The 17777-nt window shown below is 37.8% G+C and overlaps 3 protein-coding genes across 5 annotated transcripts; 1 reads left to right on the top strand and 2 right to left on the bottom strand.

Moving 5' to 3' along the window:
- The first annotated feature begins 243 nt into the window (after window positions 1-243).
- On the top strand, window positions 244-2368 carry mettl27 (methyltransferase like 27). Its single transcript, XM_033978768.2, has 5 exons — window positions 244-379; window positions 448-576; window positions 1238-1373; window positions 1565-1657; window positions 1765-2368. Exons 1-5 carry the CDS (start codon window positions 260-262, stop codon window positions 1965-1967), a joined length of 681 nt encoding a protein of 226 aa, XP_033834659.1. The 5' UTR covers window positions 244-259; the 3' UTR covers window positions 1968-2368.
- Window positions 2369-7765: 5397 nt separating this feature from the next.
- On the bottom strand, window positions 7766-11723 carry LOC117381355 (claudin-4-like). Of its 2 annotated transcripts, XM_033978306.2 has the most exons (2): window positions 11203-11723; window positions 7766-8777 (listed from the first exon to the last, which is right to left on the bottom strand). In XM_033978306.2, the coding sequence occupies exons 1-2, from the start codon at window positions 11683-11685 to the stop codon at window positions 7797-7799; spliced, it is 1464 nt and encodes a 487-aa protein (XP_033834197.2). In that variant the 5' UTR covers window positions 11686-11723; the 3' UTR covers window positions 7766-7796. The 2 variants fall into 2 exon arrangements, with proteins under 2 accessions (XP_033834197.2, XP_033834860.1); XM_033978969.2 differs by lacking the exon at window positions 7766-8777 and having other exon boundaries at window positions 10969-11695.
- Window positions 11724-14893: 3170 nt separating this feature from the next.
- On the bottom strand, window positions 14894-17043 carry cldn28 (claudin 28). 2 transcript variants are annotated; one of them, XM_033978381.2, is made up of 2 exons: window positions 16499-17000; window positions 14894-15473 (listed from the first exon to the last, which is right to left on the bottom strand). In XM_033978381.2, the coding sequence occupies exons 1-2, from the start codon at window positions 16975-16977 to the stop codon at window positions 14900-14902; spliced, it is 1053 nt and encodes a 350-aa protein (XP_033834272.2). In that variant the 5' UTR covers window positions 16978-17000; the 3' UTR covers window positions 14894-14899. The 2 variants fall into 2 exon arrangements, with proteins under 2 accessions (XP_033834272.2, XP_033834820.1); XM_033978929.2 differs by lacking the exon at window positions 14894-15473 and having other exon boundaries at window positions 15851-17043.
- Window positions 17044-17777: the final 734 nt, after the last annotated feature.

The following is a 17777-nucleotide window of genomic DNA, read 5'->3' as shown; positions in this document are numbered from 1 at the left end:
TTTTAATCGTATTTACTTTTTTAATTGTATTGTAATTTTTTAAATTATTTAGTTTTATTAAAGCTCGGGTCTCAGGAGGTTAATTGGAAATAAGAGTAGTAATCACTGAGTTTAGTTAGTTATCTATATGTCATTTTTGAGAATCCTATGCTTCTGTATGTGTGTTAAAAATCATTTAATTACTGGATTTATATTAATCTTAATTAAGATGCCATATACATGTAAATTGGGATTTTATTTTCTTTCTCTTCTAGTTGTAATGGCCTCATCCAGTGATCAGTTTGAGCGCGTGAAAGCTGTTATCTTGTCCTGTCATGAGGACACATCTGCAGAGGAAAAGATTAACTTTTATGACACTTGGGCGGAGAACTACGACCAGGTAAAAGCACACTATAACTGTAACTCCAAAAGTAATAACTGTGTAATGACATTGTACTGTTGCATTAGGATGTTTCAGTGTTGGAGTACTATGCACCAGTTTTTGCTGCCAAAACTGTCTCCTCTCATTTCACTGGGGCCCGAGACACAGCTGTGGTGTTAGACGTGGCTTGTGGCACAGGACTGGTGGCCAAACAGGTATTACATTAGAACTGTATTATTAAATAAATATTTGGATTCAGAAAGTAATGAGATTAATATTTCAAAATGTATATGTATTCCCAACATTAGAAAATGCTGTAGGCTATAGGCTTTGATGATAAATGCGTCTAAAGTAGCACTCAAAGTCGCTGTGCAATTCCACAGATTATTATTCATTTACTCCACAATCATTGGTGGTAAAGTTCTATTGTAGCCACAGCTACCCTGAGGCAGACCAACAGAAGTGAGGCTGCTAATCTGCGCCAACAGCCGCTCCATCTACCAACAACACTCATGCACACGCAACATTCAAACTAGGCAATGTAGGTGAAGTGTCTTGCCTAAGAACACAGTTTTCTCACATGGCACCCCATTGGGCCACTTGGTATTCCCAGCGGTCTCCCATCCAAGCAGGCCCAGCCCTGCTTAGCTTCTGAGATCTGATTTTTGTTTTTTGTAAAATGCCTTCTAGAACTTTAAATTCTTATTACCACAACCTTTGATGGCTGTGAGAAAGGTGATTGTTAACCCTCTTTAAAAAAAAAACTCTACAGGTGCTATAAAAAATTGTAATTGTCTCAAAATGTTAAGTTCATTGTATTCCTTAATGTAGCACAATATTACACCCATCACAGTTTCTTCACTGTTCCATGTTCAGCTGCAGAATCTTGGATTTCGTAATTTTGTGGGCATCGACGGCAGTAGGGCCATGCTGGAAATGGCTAAGAACATCATGTTGTACCAGGACTTGAAACTGTGCATGTTGGGAAGTCAACCTTTACCTTTTGAGCAAGGTAATAGACCCCTTTCCAAATAACTCAGTTCTATTTTAAATGTAATCATGATTATTGGTATTATCATGGAAATCATGATTATTTGAAACAATTACTGATGTACTGTCAAATTGTAGAAAAAACTAAGACAGTTACTTGTACAGATCAAACTATTGCCCTATATACATGGTGAATATTTTCTTTTGCTGCAGGTGTATTTGATGTTGTTATGATTGTTGGAGCACTCAGTAATGGGAATGTTCCTGTTAAAGTGGTCAGAGAGTTGTGCATGGTGACCAAACCAGGTGAGTTTGGTCACCAGGTTTATTGAATATTCAACTTTTCAAATGCAATGAAGTTTTCCCCTGTAATAAGTTACTTATTCTGCTCTCAACTCTGTGCATTTATCTAGGAGGCTACACCTGTTTGACAACAAGAAGCAATAAGGACAATCTTATGTACAAGACCAGTTTAGAGCAGGAGCTGGGGACTCTCGAGAAGCAAGGCTTGTGGAGGAGTGTCCAAGAGGTTTTCATCGACCAATGGGAGCGTGGAATCACTCATCATGAGCAAGGCTACATTCCTGGAGCTGTCTATCTCTATCAGAAATTGTGAAGAACAACTTAGAATAATGTTCCTCGTTGTGGAAGAGACATCACTTTCAGGATGCAGGTTAGAGTTGTGGGTTGCTATGTCCACTGGATGGCAGCATAATATCTGCATGTCTTACACAGCAAACATCATAAAATCCAGTGGCCCAGAATTCAGCTGCCCATAACATCATCAGAACTCCCTCCTCTGATTATATCACCTTTTTTTTTTTTTTTTTTTTAACAAAATCAGACTGCAATTCAAAGTTCTCCTCTACAATTTCAAGGCCATTCACAATCTTGTCCTCCTGTCCAATCTGCTCCACATGCTCCACATCTCCACCTCCTCCTTTTCTCTCCAGCTCTCTGTTCCCCCTACCCACCTTGTCAGCATGGGAGGCAGAACAGCTGCTCCTTAGCTCTGGAGTGTCATGAAAAGCACTGCTAAATAAAATGAATTATTATTATAATAAAATATTTTAGACAAAGACTGTGAAAAGACTGTAGTTTTACTATTGTTCAGTGCAAAATGCAGGCCAAATGTTGCTTAGTGTTGATATATAGTGATGAGTGTCTGATAATAACCTTTTTTAACCTTCCCGTATCCGAGGATGTAAAAATATGTGCTTTGAGACTAAATAAATCGAGATATTTTTGGCTGTTCATATGGTTTCAGTTCAAAAGTTGTTCCTATATGACTTTCCTTTGCACTCTCAGACTGCCACCATTATTGGCCCATTGTAAACAAAGGAAGCAGCCACACTGGCAATCCTTTTCCAAATCACATAAAACGCTCATAGACTGCAAAGCACCATTTTTAACCCATTAGCCACCAAAACATGTGTTCAGAATTTTTTTTTTATTTGTTTGAGAATAGAGGCTTCAAATTTTCACTCTTTTTTATTTAATTTTTTTTTATAATTTTTTATCCTATGATGTCACTAATTTCATTTTGGTAGAGGGGCTAAAATACATGTTTTGTCCACTAGATGGCACTATATATTATTATCTGTCTGGGATTGTTTATGTGAGTTTGTGTGGACGTGAACATGCACGTAATACATGTGCATGCTTGCGTCTGTGTGGACCTTTTGTTATTAGATTTCAAAGGGACTCTTTCAACAACTCTTGTCCATGTGTTTTTTTGAAGTTTAAAATCCTCTGAGAGCATCTCCATGCATGTCTGCCTGGGCTCTGTCTGTTGCCCTTAGAAAAGGAGATTTTGCTTCAACTTCGTAGTTGAAGAAACCCAGTTCAAGAACGATCCATGCTTTAACCTCGATTGACGAGACAGAGCCCTTCATTCCAGTTAGGGTAAACATTACAAATCCAATCCTGAAACAATAAGGCTATATAAATGATAATACAGTTAAGCATACTAAAAGGAAAATTATTTTGAAAATCTCAAAAAACAAACTCAAAACAATAATTCATCAATACTGGAAAAAATGGATATTAAAACGTTCTGACTATAAAACCCACACAGTACACAACCAAAAATAAAATAAACCAATCACATACTAGATCCCAAACCTTACATATAAATCAAAAATAATGATAAAGGAAAAAAATGTGTCTGTATTTTATACAATAGTAAAAGAAAAAATTCAATTCTGTCAACTGGACAAAAAATTATTTGAATGAAGACATTATCTGCTCATCCAAGCGGCCTTTTCAGTTCTGGTCAGATTACTGCTGCCTTTTATCTGTCTGAGGGGAGGAGCTAACCACAATGAAACTAACGCACCTGTCTGTTGGTTGGCTAGATCTATTTAACTGGTAGAATAGTGCAAGCCAGTATACTAATAAATGTGAGAGCACCCATTAGGGGCCTGAATGATTATGTAAAAAATGACTTGGTTCACACTTAGTGTAGTTCAATAGACAAACATTTTTTATTCATCACAATGATGACAGCAGTCACATAATAAAGAAATGGACAGCTGCCCATTCAAAACATTCAGTGACTTTATGACCAAAATATGGCAGTGAAAGGGTTAAATAAAAACAAAATAAAGAAGTATTTATTATTTACAGTTAGTTATAGTTACTTTCAAGAAGAAGTAAGTTTTGGGATCAAAATATACATTTTATAACAATGTTGCATTGCGTTTGTGGTATATACAGTTTGAACTCTACTAGATCTTTCAGAAAATATATATGGGTTTAGGTAAAAAAAAAATAAAAAAATAAGATATTTGATTAGACAATAACTTGAGGTTAAATATGGGTGTGCATATTCTCTGCATAGGGGAATAGGTATCATTTTATGACATAGCATAAACAATAATAATGCATTTTCACTAATGTTGGTGTCAAAGATGTTCATATGTCAGACTGCATCAAACAATCCACAAGTGATCATTGTTTTATTATAAAAATGATTTTGTCAAAGTTTTAAGAATTATGAGATGTTTGGCATGGTTGCAGAGGCCTGGAGTTAGTAAACTTCAAACACCAAAAAAATTAAAAATAATCTGACATGTGTAGTCTAGAAAATTGTATAGGCATTGTTTGGTGAGTGCATGGAATAAGCAATAGAGGGAAATGATGGGGGTACTGGAGGTCATAAGGTTAAAATGTTGAGGACCTTTCTGTGAGTCAAGCCTATCACATTTCTACACTACTTGCCTCAGGAGCTTTGTAAGGAGAAGGAGAGTGTCAAATACCATGTAGACAGATGATCGTTCTACACTTTAAACAGCTGTCACTTTTGTATCTAATGGCTACACAAGAGACTTTGGAAGAGGTGAAGCGGGCAGTCCATGAACTTTGTAGGTGTTTCACAGTGCAGGAGAAGTTGTGACACTTGGGCACTTACATATGATTAGGCGTGTATATTATTTGATCATGTAATAATTTCATGTTTTGATAGTGTACAAGTCAATTTTCATATTTTTATTTTTATTTATTTTTTTATGTTTAGGATATTGCAGTGTTTGGATATGGATCAGCTGCACTGGCTGCACAAACTGTGTCCTGTCACTTCAGCGGTGGTCGAACCGTAGCAACAGTGTTTAAAGAAAAAAATGCATTAAACCTTAGGAGACTAAGTGGCCTCATTTTCTATTCAAAGATGCAAAAAGAGGGTTCCTTTGATTTAGCTGGAAATGATGGGAGTGCAGGCATGTTGCAGAGAGCCAAAGAGACTGGACATAACTCAAGGTTTACATTATTGAAGGTGGACCACTGCCAGTCCCCAAGGGTTTTCACAGCCATTCACTCTATACAATTTCTTACACTTAGTTTGCTTAGCTGAAAAAATAGCAGCATACCATGTAAGAATGAAATACTTTTTCAGCTTTGTTTCCATAAACATGTAATGGGTCTGTCTTAAGAAATTGGTATCTCTCAATCTCTACCTCGGACTGTCTTGACCCATAGAACCATGAAAGAAACCAAATGATTTAGAGCAATCCTTCATTTTATTGTTTATATCTTGCAGCCTCATTCAATGTTGTTATAATTGATGGGGGTCTTAATGCAGACCACATTCACTACAGCATTGACAAGCAGCTGTGTGATGTCTCCAAACCTGTTCAGTTTTACCTCAATAAGAATGTGCATTTATTGTTGCTGGTTGATTGTGCTTCCATACATTGACTTCTGTGTCCTCAAGTGGGCACATTTGCTTGACCTGCAGTAGTGCAGTGAAAATATGGAGTACCGTACTGCGCTGGTGCAGTAGGTGGGGTAGATGTAGGAGCAGAGACTGTGGGTCTGTGAGGAGCGCAATGAGGTACAGAGCTGGAGCAAGTCTTCTTCCAAAAATGAGAACAGCAACACCTATGAGCCTGGAACTGTCTATCTTTACAAGAAACTCTAATCTGAAATCTATATGGCAAGTTAGAATCATGTTGAATGGATGCTGTTTTTTATTGCTGTTTGTCTATTTTATTTGTCATTTCTCTAAAAGTCTTATTGGATTAAACACACTCTCCATTGTTGCCATGATACTTTCATGAGCCTATTGATAAATATAGTGCACTAATGAATAACATTTCATAGCCATAAAACAAATTAAATGTAAGCATAAAGCACCAAATATGTCACACCCACAGCAATTAACTGCAGTTCATTAATTTGATGGGCATAATGTCAGCAAAAATATTTTCTAGATAGCCTACGTAACTTAAAATGTATTATGTTTTTGTTATTTACATAAAAATCTGTTAATTTCAGTCGTCTCAATACTGTGTGACGTGTCTATGGTTGTGCGTCACCATGTCCTTCAGGTGGCAGTGTGTGACAAGGCTGGTTTTTGAAAAGTTGTCTGTATTTGCCTTTACTTGAATGAGCCCAGTACCAAGTAATTCATGGATTTGATTTGTGTTAAACCTCACACTAAAAATGCTTCTCGTATTAGGAGAAGCCCTATCAAGGCCAAAGTAAATCACATAGGCCTATAATGTGTAAAATAATTAATAATTAATAATAATGACTGTAATTACTTCAGCTGACATCAGAAAACTATGGAACGTATTCAATACACCAGTGATGAAAATTCACAGATTTTAATTACCCTTTTCTGCTTTTATTTGTTATATGAAAGATGTATGAAAACAATGCTATGTATATTTTTAAGTCATCACAATTCAAGATTAGCAAGAGTTAGTTAAACATTCATGCTGTTGTCACATTTGAATGAGCAAAACCAAAGCAAAGTATTTCCTGATGGTGATTTCCTGAAACTCCCTTCTGTCTCTGAGTAAATCTTCTGTGTACTCTACTCGGATGACCTAGTCTCTGTTAAACCTGTTTGTCCATCAGCTGTTAATAGCCATAACACAAACACACAAGGTGCTTGTACAAAACCAACTACTGCATGTGAGTAATCAAACTAAGAAAGCCAATTTACAGTTTGCAGTCATTTGTGACAGAAATGTGAAATTTTAAAACATCTTTTTAATGCGTATAAAGTAAATCTGCATTGCCCCACATAAAACCACTTACTGATGGTTAAAATCTGTATTAGGTTAGGTTAATTGTTCTTGCCAATATTTGTTTTAATAATAGTTTACTATCACACAGAGAATATTTAAGTAGCCCACAATTTGTAGGATTTCTTCTTTATTATTGATATAAGGTCTCTCTATGTAAAATGCAGGCATACAATGAATACAATAACATAACATGTTACACAAAGTGAGTAAGATCTGTAACAATCACTCCCCCCACAGTGCTCAGTGCACAGTGCATCAGACTAACCCAAAAACCACTTGAATGTGAGAGTGCAATCGCCACTTACATATCAATACACAGGCCATTCGTGCTACTGAGCTCATTTAATCATACAGCAATCTCCACTTTTGTTACAGTTGAAGAGGTATTCAAAACAGACACTCCAATAAATGTTCATGATAGTTTACAGCATGTATTCTATACTTGTGATATTGTTTCTTATCAATACTTCAGCTACTCCACTTTGCTGAGAATATTTACAGCTTGTTTTTACTAGTATAAAGGTATAAATATAAATTACTTAAATCATTAAGTATAAGTATGGTCTCAAACTTTATTGCATATAAAACTCAACTTAAACACTGACTAAAATTCTAACTTAAACACTGACTAAAATTCTTCTATTCAAACCACAGACTATATAGATATAGCATATAGAAGTCTGATGAAGTCAATCTAGAGCAAATACAAAAATGTCACTTTCAGATATTCACTTTGTTGCTGCATAGAAACAGCAATTGATGGTTAAGCAGCTTAAAAATTCAAACATTGTCCAAACATCTAGTTTCTTTCCTTCATAAAACTTAAAATAAAATAACATACATGTAACAAATGTAAGTACAATTGTTCAGTGTAAACCAGCATACATTGTTTAAGTAAAAAAAAAAAAAAATTACAAGTATGTTTTGGCTGGATTTGTTGATGCATCCTCATTGTCACTTCGGGCCAACTCTGCCACCTCCTTTAACTTGGCTTGTTCTAGTTGGGACTTTCTTGTTGATTCCTCGCTTAGGTTCGATTTGACTGACCCGGGATGTTTCATTTGGGACTTTGTTGATGGCACCCAAGACCTCTCCGACTCTTCTGGTATTGGCTCACCATCTTCTGCCTGTGGTCTGGTATACATATGATTGGACCAGCTTGTTGGTTCTTTGTAGCTTTGCACTCGGGCCATTGCTCCTACGGGATGGTTTTGCACTGATGGTAGCCTGTGGTGGGACCCTGCTTGACTTGATCCATTTGAGGACCGGACCACAAGGTATCTCACCGAAGGGTTCTTGTCTGAATTGTGGGACTTGAGTGGGCACGCTGAAGTTATAAACAAACTTCCTCCTAGCATTAGCAATATGGCGGACCCCCATCCTATGTAGAGGCAAGCCCCAAGTTCTCGTTTCTGGGCATCAATCGCAGCGCTGTAGAACTTCTTCACCAATGCACCAGCTACCCATGTAGTTGGTATCAAACAAAGCAATCCGGTGCCAATGAAAACCGCTCCAGCTGCAACAGCAACTTTGCCTTTTGTCTCAGGACCCTCATTGTCCAAAAATTTTGTGCATTTCCCTCCAATGAAGGCCAAAATCAAGCCAGCACTACCTGTTGTGATAGCGAGTACCATCAGCGCCCTGGAAGCCTGGAGATCGGCTGTTAGTGCGAGCATGGAATCGTAGGGCTTGCATTGGAGCTGCCCTGTGCTCTGGACCACACAAGTCATCCAGATGCCCTCCCATACAGTCTGAGATGTGACAATTGTGCTCCCCACAAAAGCAGTCACCCTCCACATTGGAAGCGCACACGCAAAGATGATCCCAGCCCATCCGAACAAGCAAAGGACACTCGCAAGCAGCTGAATCCCAATAGACGCCATATTCAAAGTCTCTAAATAATGAGTCAAATTCTCCTCTCTCTTTCCTCTGACTTTGTAGCCTTCCAGTGCAGTTCACATACCTCTGTTGTGTCTGCTAACAAAATAGTATCTTCCTCAAGAACGCAGAACAGTCTGTCTGTCCTCCAAGTTTTCCCAGTTTTTTCTCAGCATATTTTTAGTCCAGTTTTGTAGTTTTGTTCTAGTGCCTAAAACCAGTTTTAATTTTCCTCTTTTGAGTTTCCTCTATTGTGTTGTCTAAGCGTGTTACTTTACCTACGTCTCTGTGCTACTGTTCATGTGCTGCCAGACCACACCTACTTTATTGAGAGGATCTGCCATAGAGACAGGTGTAACCATGATGTCACATGAATGTACTGTTTTGCTTAGTTATTGTTTATTTAAATGTGATTCCAGAATAATGATGTATCTTCAGATATAAATATGTAAACATCTGACACTGTACACACAAATAAAATCTATCTCTTATGTTTACTTTTCAAATATTTCCCCTGATTCATTTAAAGGTCTTTAAAAATGTACTTCCAGTAAAAAAAAAAAAGTTTAAAGTGAGTTTTTCTAGAGCAACTGACTGCTCTAATGTAGTACAGGTTACCATATGTTTAAAATAAATAGAAATATCTGTGTGACGTCTTTATATGGCAGAACGAGAACAGAGTTAAGTGGTGAAACTAAATCTCGTGGGACAAAATTTGTTTCATTCTAGTCACCTGAGTGCGTGTGCGGAAAAACCTGTTCTAAACATGCTCTCCCCTCCCCCAGTGCCAGACCAGTCTTTAAATACATGTTAGGATCATGGGCCGCTTTACAGACTGTTTAGTTTGAATATTTCTACAGGTCATCTCATATCATGTTGTCCAGAATGAAGTTTACCACTCTTTACTTTAAAGAAAACATATTATGCAAGGATATTTAGTAATCAATTGGATGAATTTTATAGATACATTGTGTTCATTTAGATACATACTGCAGTATGTATCTAAAACAGCTTCATAATAGTACCAGCTCCATTGGCTTCCAGGGCAGAGTTAGGGGATAGGTGAAAACAGGACACTTCTGAGAATTCAAGTCTCAAATGCAGCACAATCCTACATTGTATTTTGATGCATCAATCTATTTTGATGCATGAATTTATCAAAATACAACTCTGAGTCAGCTAATGATGAGGGAATGCTGTTATTGTTAAATGTGCAAGTCCATTTTACATAATATGTCCATAGGATTTGTGATATATATTGAGATATTAAGAATCAACCCCCAGACTGGAGAGTTGGTGGTTTGGTACCCATTCAGCTGCAAATGTTGTGTCATTGGGCAAGGCATTTCACCCATCTGATGTTGTAATAAGCTGTCAATGCCCTGTGGTAGGTTTAAAAAATGGTTGATCGGGATAATAAATATAATGTACTGATTGAGTTTTCAAACATTTTCAGTATTTTGGAAAATCTAAAAATCCTTTTCCACAGTTGAAGTTCAGCTCTCTAGGTCTACACAGACAGTTTTTTTTTGTTTGTTTGTTTTTTGTTTTTGTTTTTGGTTTTTTTTTGTTTTTTTTTTTTGGGGGGGGGGGGGGGCATTTCAGACAAAACAAAACAAAACAAAAAAAAACGGTCACATTAATTTGCAAGTTTAATGTTTACAAAAACTAAAAAGTCAGTAAGAAAAGTAATTTCTGTGCAACACATAAGGGAATCAATAAACATAAAAAGTACAAATATAATATTTATTACTAAAAATATAGTACCGGTACATGTCTATTCTTCCACGAGCATTATATTTGCCACATTATTCATTTGCATAATGGCTTATCTGCTTTCATTAACACAACTGATATAATGACATGTCAAGGCTTATACATATAACACACTAGAAAACTTGAGTAAAAGGTAAATAACCTTGAGGCATGCTGGATTTACAACTATGTGAAAACCTTATTGTCACTATTTTTACAGTACAATACGATAATCTAGTGGCCACAAATGTTATTGACCGTATTTGTTTCACCTCTGTCTGTGTGTAGCATGTTGCCTCTACATAAGTTAAATGTATATATTTTGACAAGTCTAGGCCCATTTCACACATGTGTCTATAATCATTGTATATTTACAGGAAAGACATGTTCTTCTCCTATATTAACCACATTCATTTAACATATTATTCTAATGTAAACTATCATTCTATGCACAATTATGTGGACAAAAGTAAAACTTTACTATAAATACAATAGTTTTGGTACTAAAAGCATAAATTATCCATGTCTTGACAGTCTCTTGTCTTACACATAGGCCTTGCTGCTGACCATGGAGCCCGCTTTAGAATACTTCACAGAGTATTCACTGGGAGGGCATGAGCTGCAGAGGAAACCACCACCCAAAAACAGCAAACTGGCTGCAGCCCATCCAATGTAGAGGGAAGCCCCCAACTCTCTCCTCTGAGCATTGGTCATGACTGGGTTGTAGAAGTCCTGAATGATGTTATTGGCAGTCCAGCAGACAGCAATCAACACCATCACTCCTGCGATGATGAACACAATTCCAGATGCGATGGCCACTTTGCACTTTTGCCTCTCTTCATCCACAAAGTTGATGCATTTTCCGCCAACAACCCCAAGTAGGATGCCGAAGACTCCAATGATGATGGCGATGACAACTAAAGCTCTTGCTGCTTGGAGATCCTGAGGTAAAGCAAGCAGGGAATCATAGACTTTGCATTGCATTTGACCAGTACTTTGTGTCACGCAGTTCATCCAGAGGCCTTCCCAAATAACCTGAGCAGTTACAATATTGGCGCCAATGAATGCAGTGACTTTCCATGTAGGTAGAGCACAAATGATGATGCTACCCAAGAAACCAATGATAGCAAAGACCAAGCCTAGCATCTGTCGACCAGAGGACACCATTTTGAAAAGTTTAGGTCTTTAAAAAAGCAGGAAAAATCAGTGCAAGTTGCAAGTTAGCTGGCTAAGGGTGAAGTGTTTTACAATGCTCCGTGTGGTGAAGTATTTGTAGTAGAAGGAGGAGGTGGGGCCAATAGTTTCTGTGAAAATGCAGACAAGTCTAAAAGTGAAATTATGTGTTCAATGGATACATAAAAACTATAGATGTTTCTGAACTTGTGAGTCTGTAATCAAATGTGAGCCATACAGTAATAAGTTCAAAAATATTGAGTAAACATGAAATTATTATTTTGAGTACAGTCAAAATACATGAAATGATTTCCAAATGCAATAAAGCCAATTACTGTGTTTTCAAGAGTGGGAAACAAACAAATGTTAATCTTTATTGAATGAACTTATGCCAGTAAAGTAAGTAAATGACTTAGTACTGTATAAAGGAAGGGACTAACACAGTCCCTCAGAATGCCTCTTTCAGTCATGTTTATTCTTTTCATATTTTGTTTACACTCCTACAAACAGAAAAACAAAACTGTTATTCAAACCTTCGTTTCAAAATATCTGTGTAAACCCTCAGTCATCCAGGTCTGATCCATAGCAAAAGACGAAGTTTAACTCTGTCAACTGGACAAAGTAGTTGTACTAGTATAGTAGTAGTAGTGGTATGCAGTAAATTGCCATATTGGGAGATCACACATTATTCAAAACGTTCAGAAGTACATGCCATATAAGGACATTTTCCTGGTGGGCTCCCATAGAAGCGCTACCTGTGGTTTTGGTGTGTTACTACAGCTGAGTGAAACACCTGAAACTGCATGAGATCATTAGATGAGTTTCAGGAGCCAAAAGCATCTTTGAACAAACAACATTGCCATTACATTACAACAAAATTCAGCACATTAGCGTACAAGCAATGAAAGAAATAGCTTTGTATGATATTAGTTTTGATGATTGAAGCTTTATGTACAAAACAACATAGCAATAGTTTCTAATAATGTATACCCGATGAATCATATTTGGAAACAATAAAGGGAATTAATAATGTATAAAATGAAGAAAAGGAGAAGCATAAATATAAAACAGGAAGAAAACAAAAAAAACAGTGTAATCATCATTATTAGTTTTGACCATGAGTTAACCTATCTGAGTTACTACATTGTAAAGACTAAAAGTATATTTTAGAGGTTTTCAGGTTGACATGAAATTAAATAGCTTGAGACAAACCAAAATCTATACCTTCTTCCTGGTCAGACTGCTCTCATTTCTGTTTCGGTCAGGGTCGCCACCTCTGTAGTTCAGCACTCCACTACCGAGTAGCGCCAGCATGAAGCCCAAGAAGCTGCAGATGATGGAGATGAGAGTGAGAGCGCGCCCTGCTTGTAGGTCTGCTGTCAGAGAGGGGGTCGTGTGCCTCTTACACTGCATCTGTCCTGTTGCCTGCACCACACAGTGAAGCCACAGACCATCCCACACCTGCAGAACACAGGCAGGAGGGCTCACACAAATACATTTGGGAATTAAACTGAGGGCACAGTTCAGGATGGGACTAAAATTGTCAATTATTAAAATTAACATTTTAAATGTTATGGACAATTTAACAGATGCCAAACTAAAAGTACTGTCCAATTTATTTATTTATCTATTTATTTATTTATAAAAACAACATTAAAACATTAAAAACAGTAGCAGGTGTGTGTATAAAGGTCCGTATAAAACATTAAAAACAGGAGCAGGTGTGTGTATAAAAGTTTGTTATCAGATTATTAAATTGCGACTGTCATCAACGTATCCAGTTTTGCTTTTCCTTGGAGTGTATTCCATTTTTGTTAAGCAAAATAGCTAAAAGCCTCTTTCCTCTTTCCCGTCTTATACAGTCATGTGATCTTTATTAAATGTTTCAGTATCAATGCTTAACATGCAGGTGATGAGTAATGAGGTACATAATCTTTATATCTCAGTGGTATTGTTTTCAATGTGTGGCTAAATTTAAAAAGGAAAATATATGTGTATCCAAAGATCAACGGTTCAATCCCAACTCATACCAGTGCATAGGAATTACTGACGTTGGAACAAGACACTTCACCCACACTAGGATGCATGTGTTTTGTGATTCTAGGGGAGTACTTGAGTACAGTGATCCAAACATCACTAATAGAGGTTAATTTTTAAAGGATACATATGTTGTTATGAGTAATTTTCATATTGTAATACATATACCATATAGCCCTTAAACAAGTGAATCCTTGCAATGTACCAACTGAGCAGTGAGTCCACATGTCAGAGCCACCCCCAAAATACCAATAAAACACAGGGTGAGAGCGCACAACTGCCTGCCCCATCCTGCCATGTTCACTATCACTCATGTGCAATAATACTACAGCTTTCTCCAGACTGTGTCTGGGACTTATTTTTGACTGTAAAATTTGCACTTTTAGGTTGAGTCGGTTGAGAATAGATAAACAAAGGCAGGCAGGCATCTTCAGACAACACCTTGGAGTCAAATACTAATCAAGTTCTGCAGGGTTTTGTGCAACAACTCTTATGTATACATCCCACAACTAAATCCCCCTTATTAACCAACCAAATTATCATTAAACTAATACACATCAAGAGGTGGGTTTATATTTTAAAAAAAAAAAAGGTTCATGGTTCACAATAATGTAAGAGAGAGCACATTTAAATAATATGGACCAAATTAACATTTGAGATAAATGAGGTGTGAGCCATACAGCGCTAGAATGACGTTGTTTCACCACCAGATGCCACCAAAGACAACTACTACAAACTGACTTGTGTAAAAGTATTTATTTAAAAAAAAAAAAATATTAAAAACTTCAATCATCCAGCCAAATAGCGATAGGTGTAATATTCATTCAAGCTTCTGCCATTATCACTATTATTCATACATGCTGCATTTGATCATTTTAACATTAACATGTTTATGCAGAATATACATTTTTGAGCATCATGTAAGAGCACAGTTTAAAACAAAATGTGAATATTGCATGGTATTAGTGCAAGTGATACTGGGGTACAGTTGTAATTTGTCTAATATTTCATGATTATTCTACAGTCTCATGCTATATCAATGGGGGGGGGGGGGGGGGGGGGGAAATCTTAGTGAGTCCAACTTAAGTAACGTGCAAAATGAAAAGTCCTATAAACACTGAAACAAAGCTGGAAATGTCCATTTTGAGCTGCAGTCCGTGTCAATGCCACACTAACACCCATAGGTGCTACACAGAACCCCTCCTCCGATGATCAGCAGTGCTCCAGATGCCCATCCCACATAAATACATGCACCCAGCTCCCCTTTCCGTCCCTCTATGGTGAGCGGGTTGTAAAATCCAGTTATGATATTATGTGCTGACCAGCTTACAGGTATGATACATAGGGCCCCTGCAATAATGAACACAATCCCACCTGAGAGCCCAATATTGAGCTTTATTCTCCTGTCATGTCTGTAGAAGTTAGTGCATCTTGCTCCAACCACTGTAAGTCCAATAGCCACCACACTCACCCCTATGGAGGTACAGACAAGGGCCCGGGCCACCTGTAAAGACTCAGATAGTGCCAAAATAGAGTCATAAGCTTTACATTGAGCGTGACCAGTGCTTTGGATCACACATGCCATCCAGATGCCCTCCCAGAATACTTGCGCAGTCACAATGTTGGATCCAATAAAAGCAGACATCTTCCACATGGGCAGTGCACAGATGAGGATAGTGCCAAGAAAGCCAATAATGGACAAGGTGATCCCGACAACTTGGGTTTGCATGTTTAAGATCTCAAAATGCATAAATTAACGCAAATTATCAAAAGAACCAAAAAAGTTTAGCGTAAACAGTATTGCTGGTAGTTTCACACTGCAATGTTGGTATGACAGCAAAAAGGGAGGAGACCAATTTGTAGATCAGGTTTCTTGCTCATCCTGATTCCTCTGTGTGAAAGAATAGGGGGAGAGAGAGGAGGACAAAAGACTTTACTGTGGAGTGTCCAATTGCTTGAACAAACTAAGCAGGTGCAAAAGGATAGTTTAGTTGAAAACTGGCATGTCAATGAAACAAAGCAGTCTTCAGAAAAAAATTAAAAATCTTTGGAGAATCTGAGCTTTCAAGAGTAGAAAAACATTTTATGGGCACTTAAAATGTACAGTCCTCATTTTGATGATTGTTGGCACAGCTTCCCATAATTCACAGAATGTTCTTTATTAAGTTACTGCACTGCCAGCACAGCTTATGGCAAACGTTTTTAGGTAATCTAGTTTAACCTCTTAAAGTAGCATGCCGTTTTGGTAAGAGTCATGGCTAGAATACAACAAAGCTTCCTGGTAGGATAGACAGGGTAGGACATTTCTTAGAGTTATTGCTAGATAGCACAGCCACAAAAGTTTAAGAGGGAGCAATTTCAGATACTAAAGTCATGCTAGGGTCTAGATAGTTACTGTTAACCTTGTGGTTGGCTGACAAATGGCTCAAACTGTAGCTCAATCCATTGAGGGTATGATTTGCTTTTCAGTGCTAGCTTAAAATGCCAAGTTAAAATTCATAAAAGACATAAGAAAATGTAGAATTACAAGTTTTAATTGATTTAAAAAAAAAAAAAAAAAAAGTTAAAACACATGTAAAAGTTAATTCAGTTCTTGGTGTGCAGACTTTACAGCAATCAGACATAGGCACCTCCGCTGGTGGTGGAGCGAGGAGCAGAGTATTTGACAGAGTACCTGCTGTCCTTTTTCTTGTTGCACTGGCAGCATAGGAGAGCCCCCCCAATAAGGAGCAGCCCAGCAGACCCCCAGCCGATGAACAAGGATGCCCCGAGCTCCCTCCTCTGGGCATCAATCATAACAGGGTTGTAGAAGTTGCGGATGATTTCGTTGGCTGACCACGAGACAGGAATGAGACACAGGATGCCACCAACAATGAAGAAGACACCAGCGGCAATGGCAACCTTGCTTTTGACCTCTTCATCCTCAACACAGTTGGTGCACTTGCCTCCAGCAATGGAAAGGAGCATACCCAGGAACACAACCAGGATGGAGACGACAACCAGACCACGGGCAGCTTGAAGATCTTGGGGCAAAGCCAGCATGGAATCATACACTTTGCACTGCATTTGACCAGTGCTTTGCTGGACACAATTCATCCAGAGGCCCTCCCAGAAGACCTGAGCAGTGACAATGTTGTTGCCAATGAAGGCAGATACCTTCCACATGGGCAGGGCGCAGATGATGATGTCTCCAATGAACCCAACAGTAGCCAAAAAGACAGCGAGGATCTGGAGGCCAGCAGATGCCATGGTACAACTGGCTTCAAAAGATTTGTGGCAGTACCAAGATATAGAAAGTCTGCAACACCAGCAGAGAGGAGCATGCTACATACAAAAGTGCAGCCTTTAAACTGGTCAGGTGCACAGAATGCTGGCTGCTGATTGGTTGGTTTGGGACTTGGAAGATTGGGGACACCTGTGCTTGTTAAGTGGCTACAACAAGCTTCCAGAGCATTTCTGTTCCCTTGTAGTTGTAGCAGTTGTCATAGTTCAATTGCACTTGGTGTTAATCCAGATCATTTCAGTCACCTGCCTGGAGCTGTCTCTTTGGACACCTCTATCTGACAAGTTTTTAGCACTGATTTTGAATTATGGCCCAAAGTTTCATTTTATTTCAGGTATGTTTAAATTTTGGACAGGAAAACAACGTGATCTACTGGAAATATTGTTTTGTAATTTATCTGTAGTGTGTCAGCTGCAATGTTTTCAAGACTATAGGGTGTAACCTTTTGAGATTTTATGACTTTCCTTTACTGGTTTGTGAATATTCCCTTTTCTTACATTTGTATGTGACCAATTTGTTCTATAATGTGCAAGGGCTAGCACTGGCCATGTGTTCATAAACTTTTTATATTTTAGTATATTATATAAACCTTTTTGTTCTTGACATTTTTATATTGCACAATGAAAGTCTAAATAGTCTGAAATATGTGTATTGTCAAGTCGAAATATGTCTTGTGATTTTTGTGGTATTAAAGCAAGTGATTTGATTTTAATCTGGAAACCTATGGTATTTATTCAACTTTATTTGGTTGCATGAGATAAAATTA

Source organism: Periophthalmus magnuspinnatus, chromosome 14 (genome assembly GCF_009829125.3).
Source record: "Periophthalmus magnuspinnatus isolate fPerMag1 chromosome 14, fPerMag1.2.pri, whole genome shotgun sequence".
Classification (NCBI taxonomy): Eukaryota; Metazoa; Chordata; class Actinopteri; order Gobiiformes; family Gobiidae; genus Periophthalmus; species Periophthalmus magnuspinnatus.
This window is presented reverse-complemented; position numbering and strand designations above follow the sequence as displayed.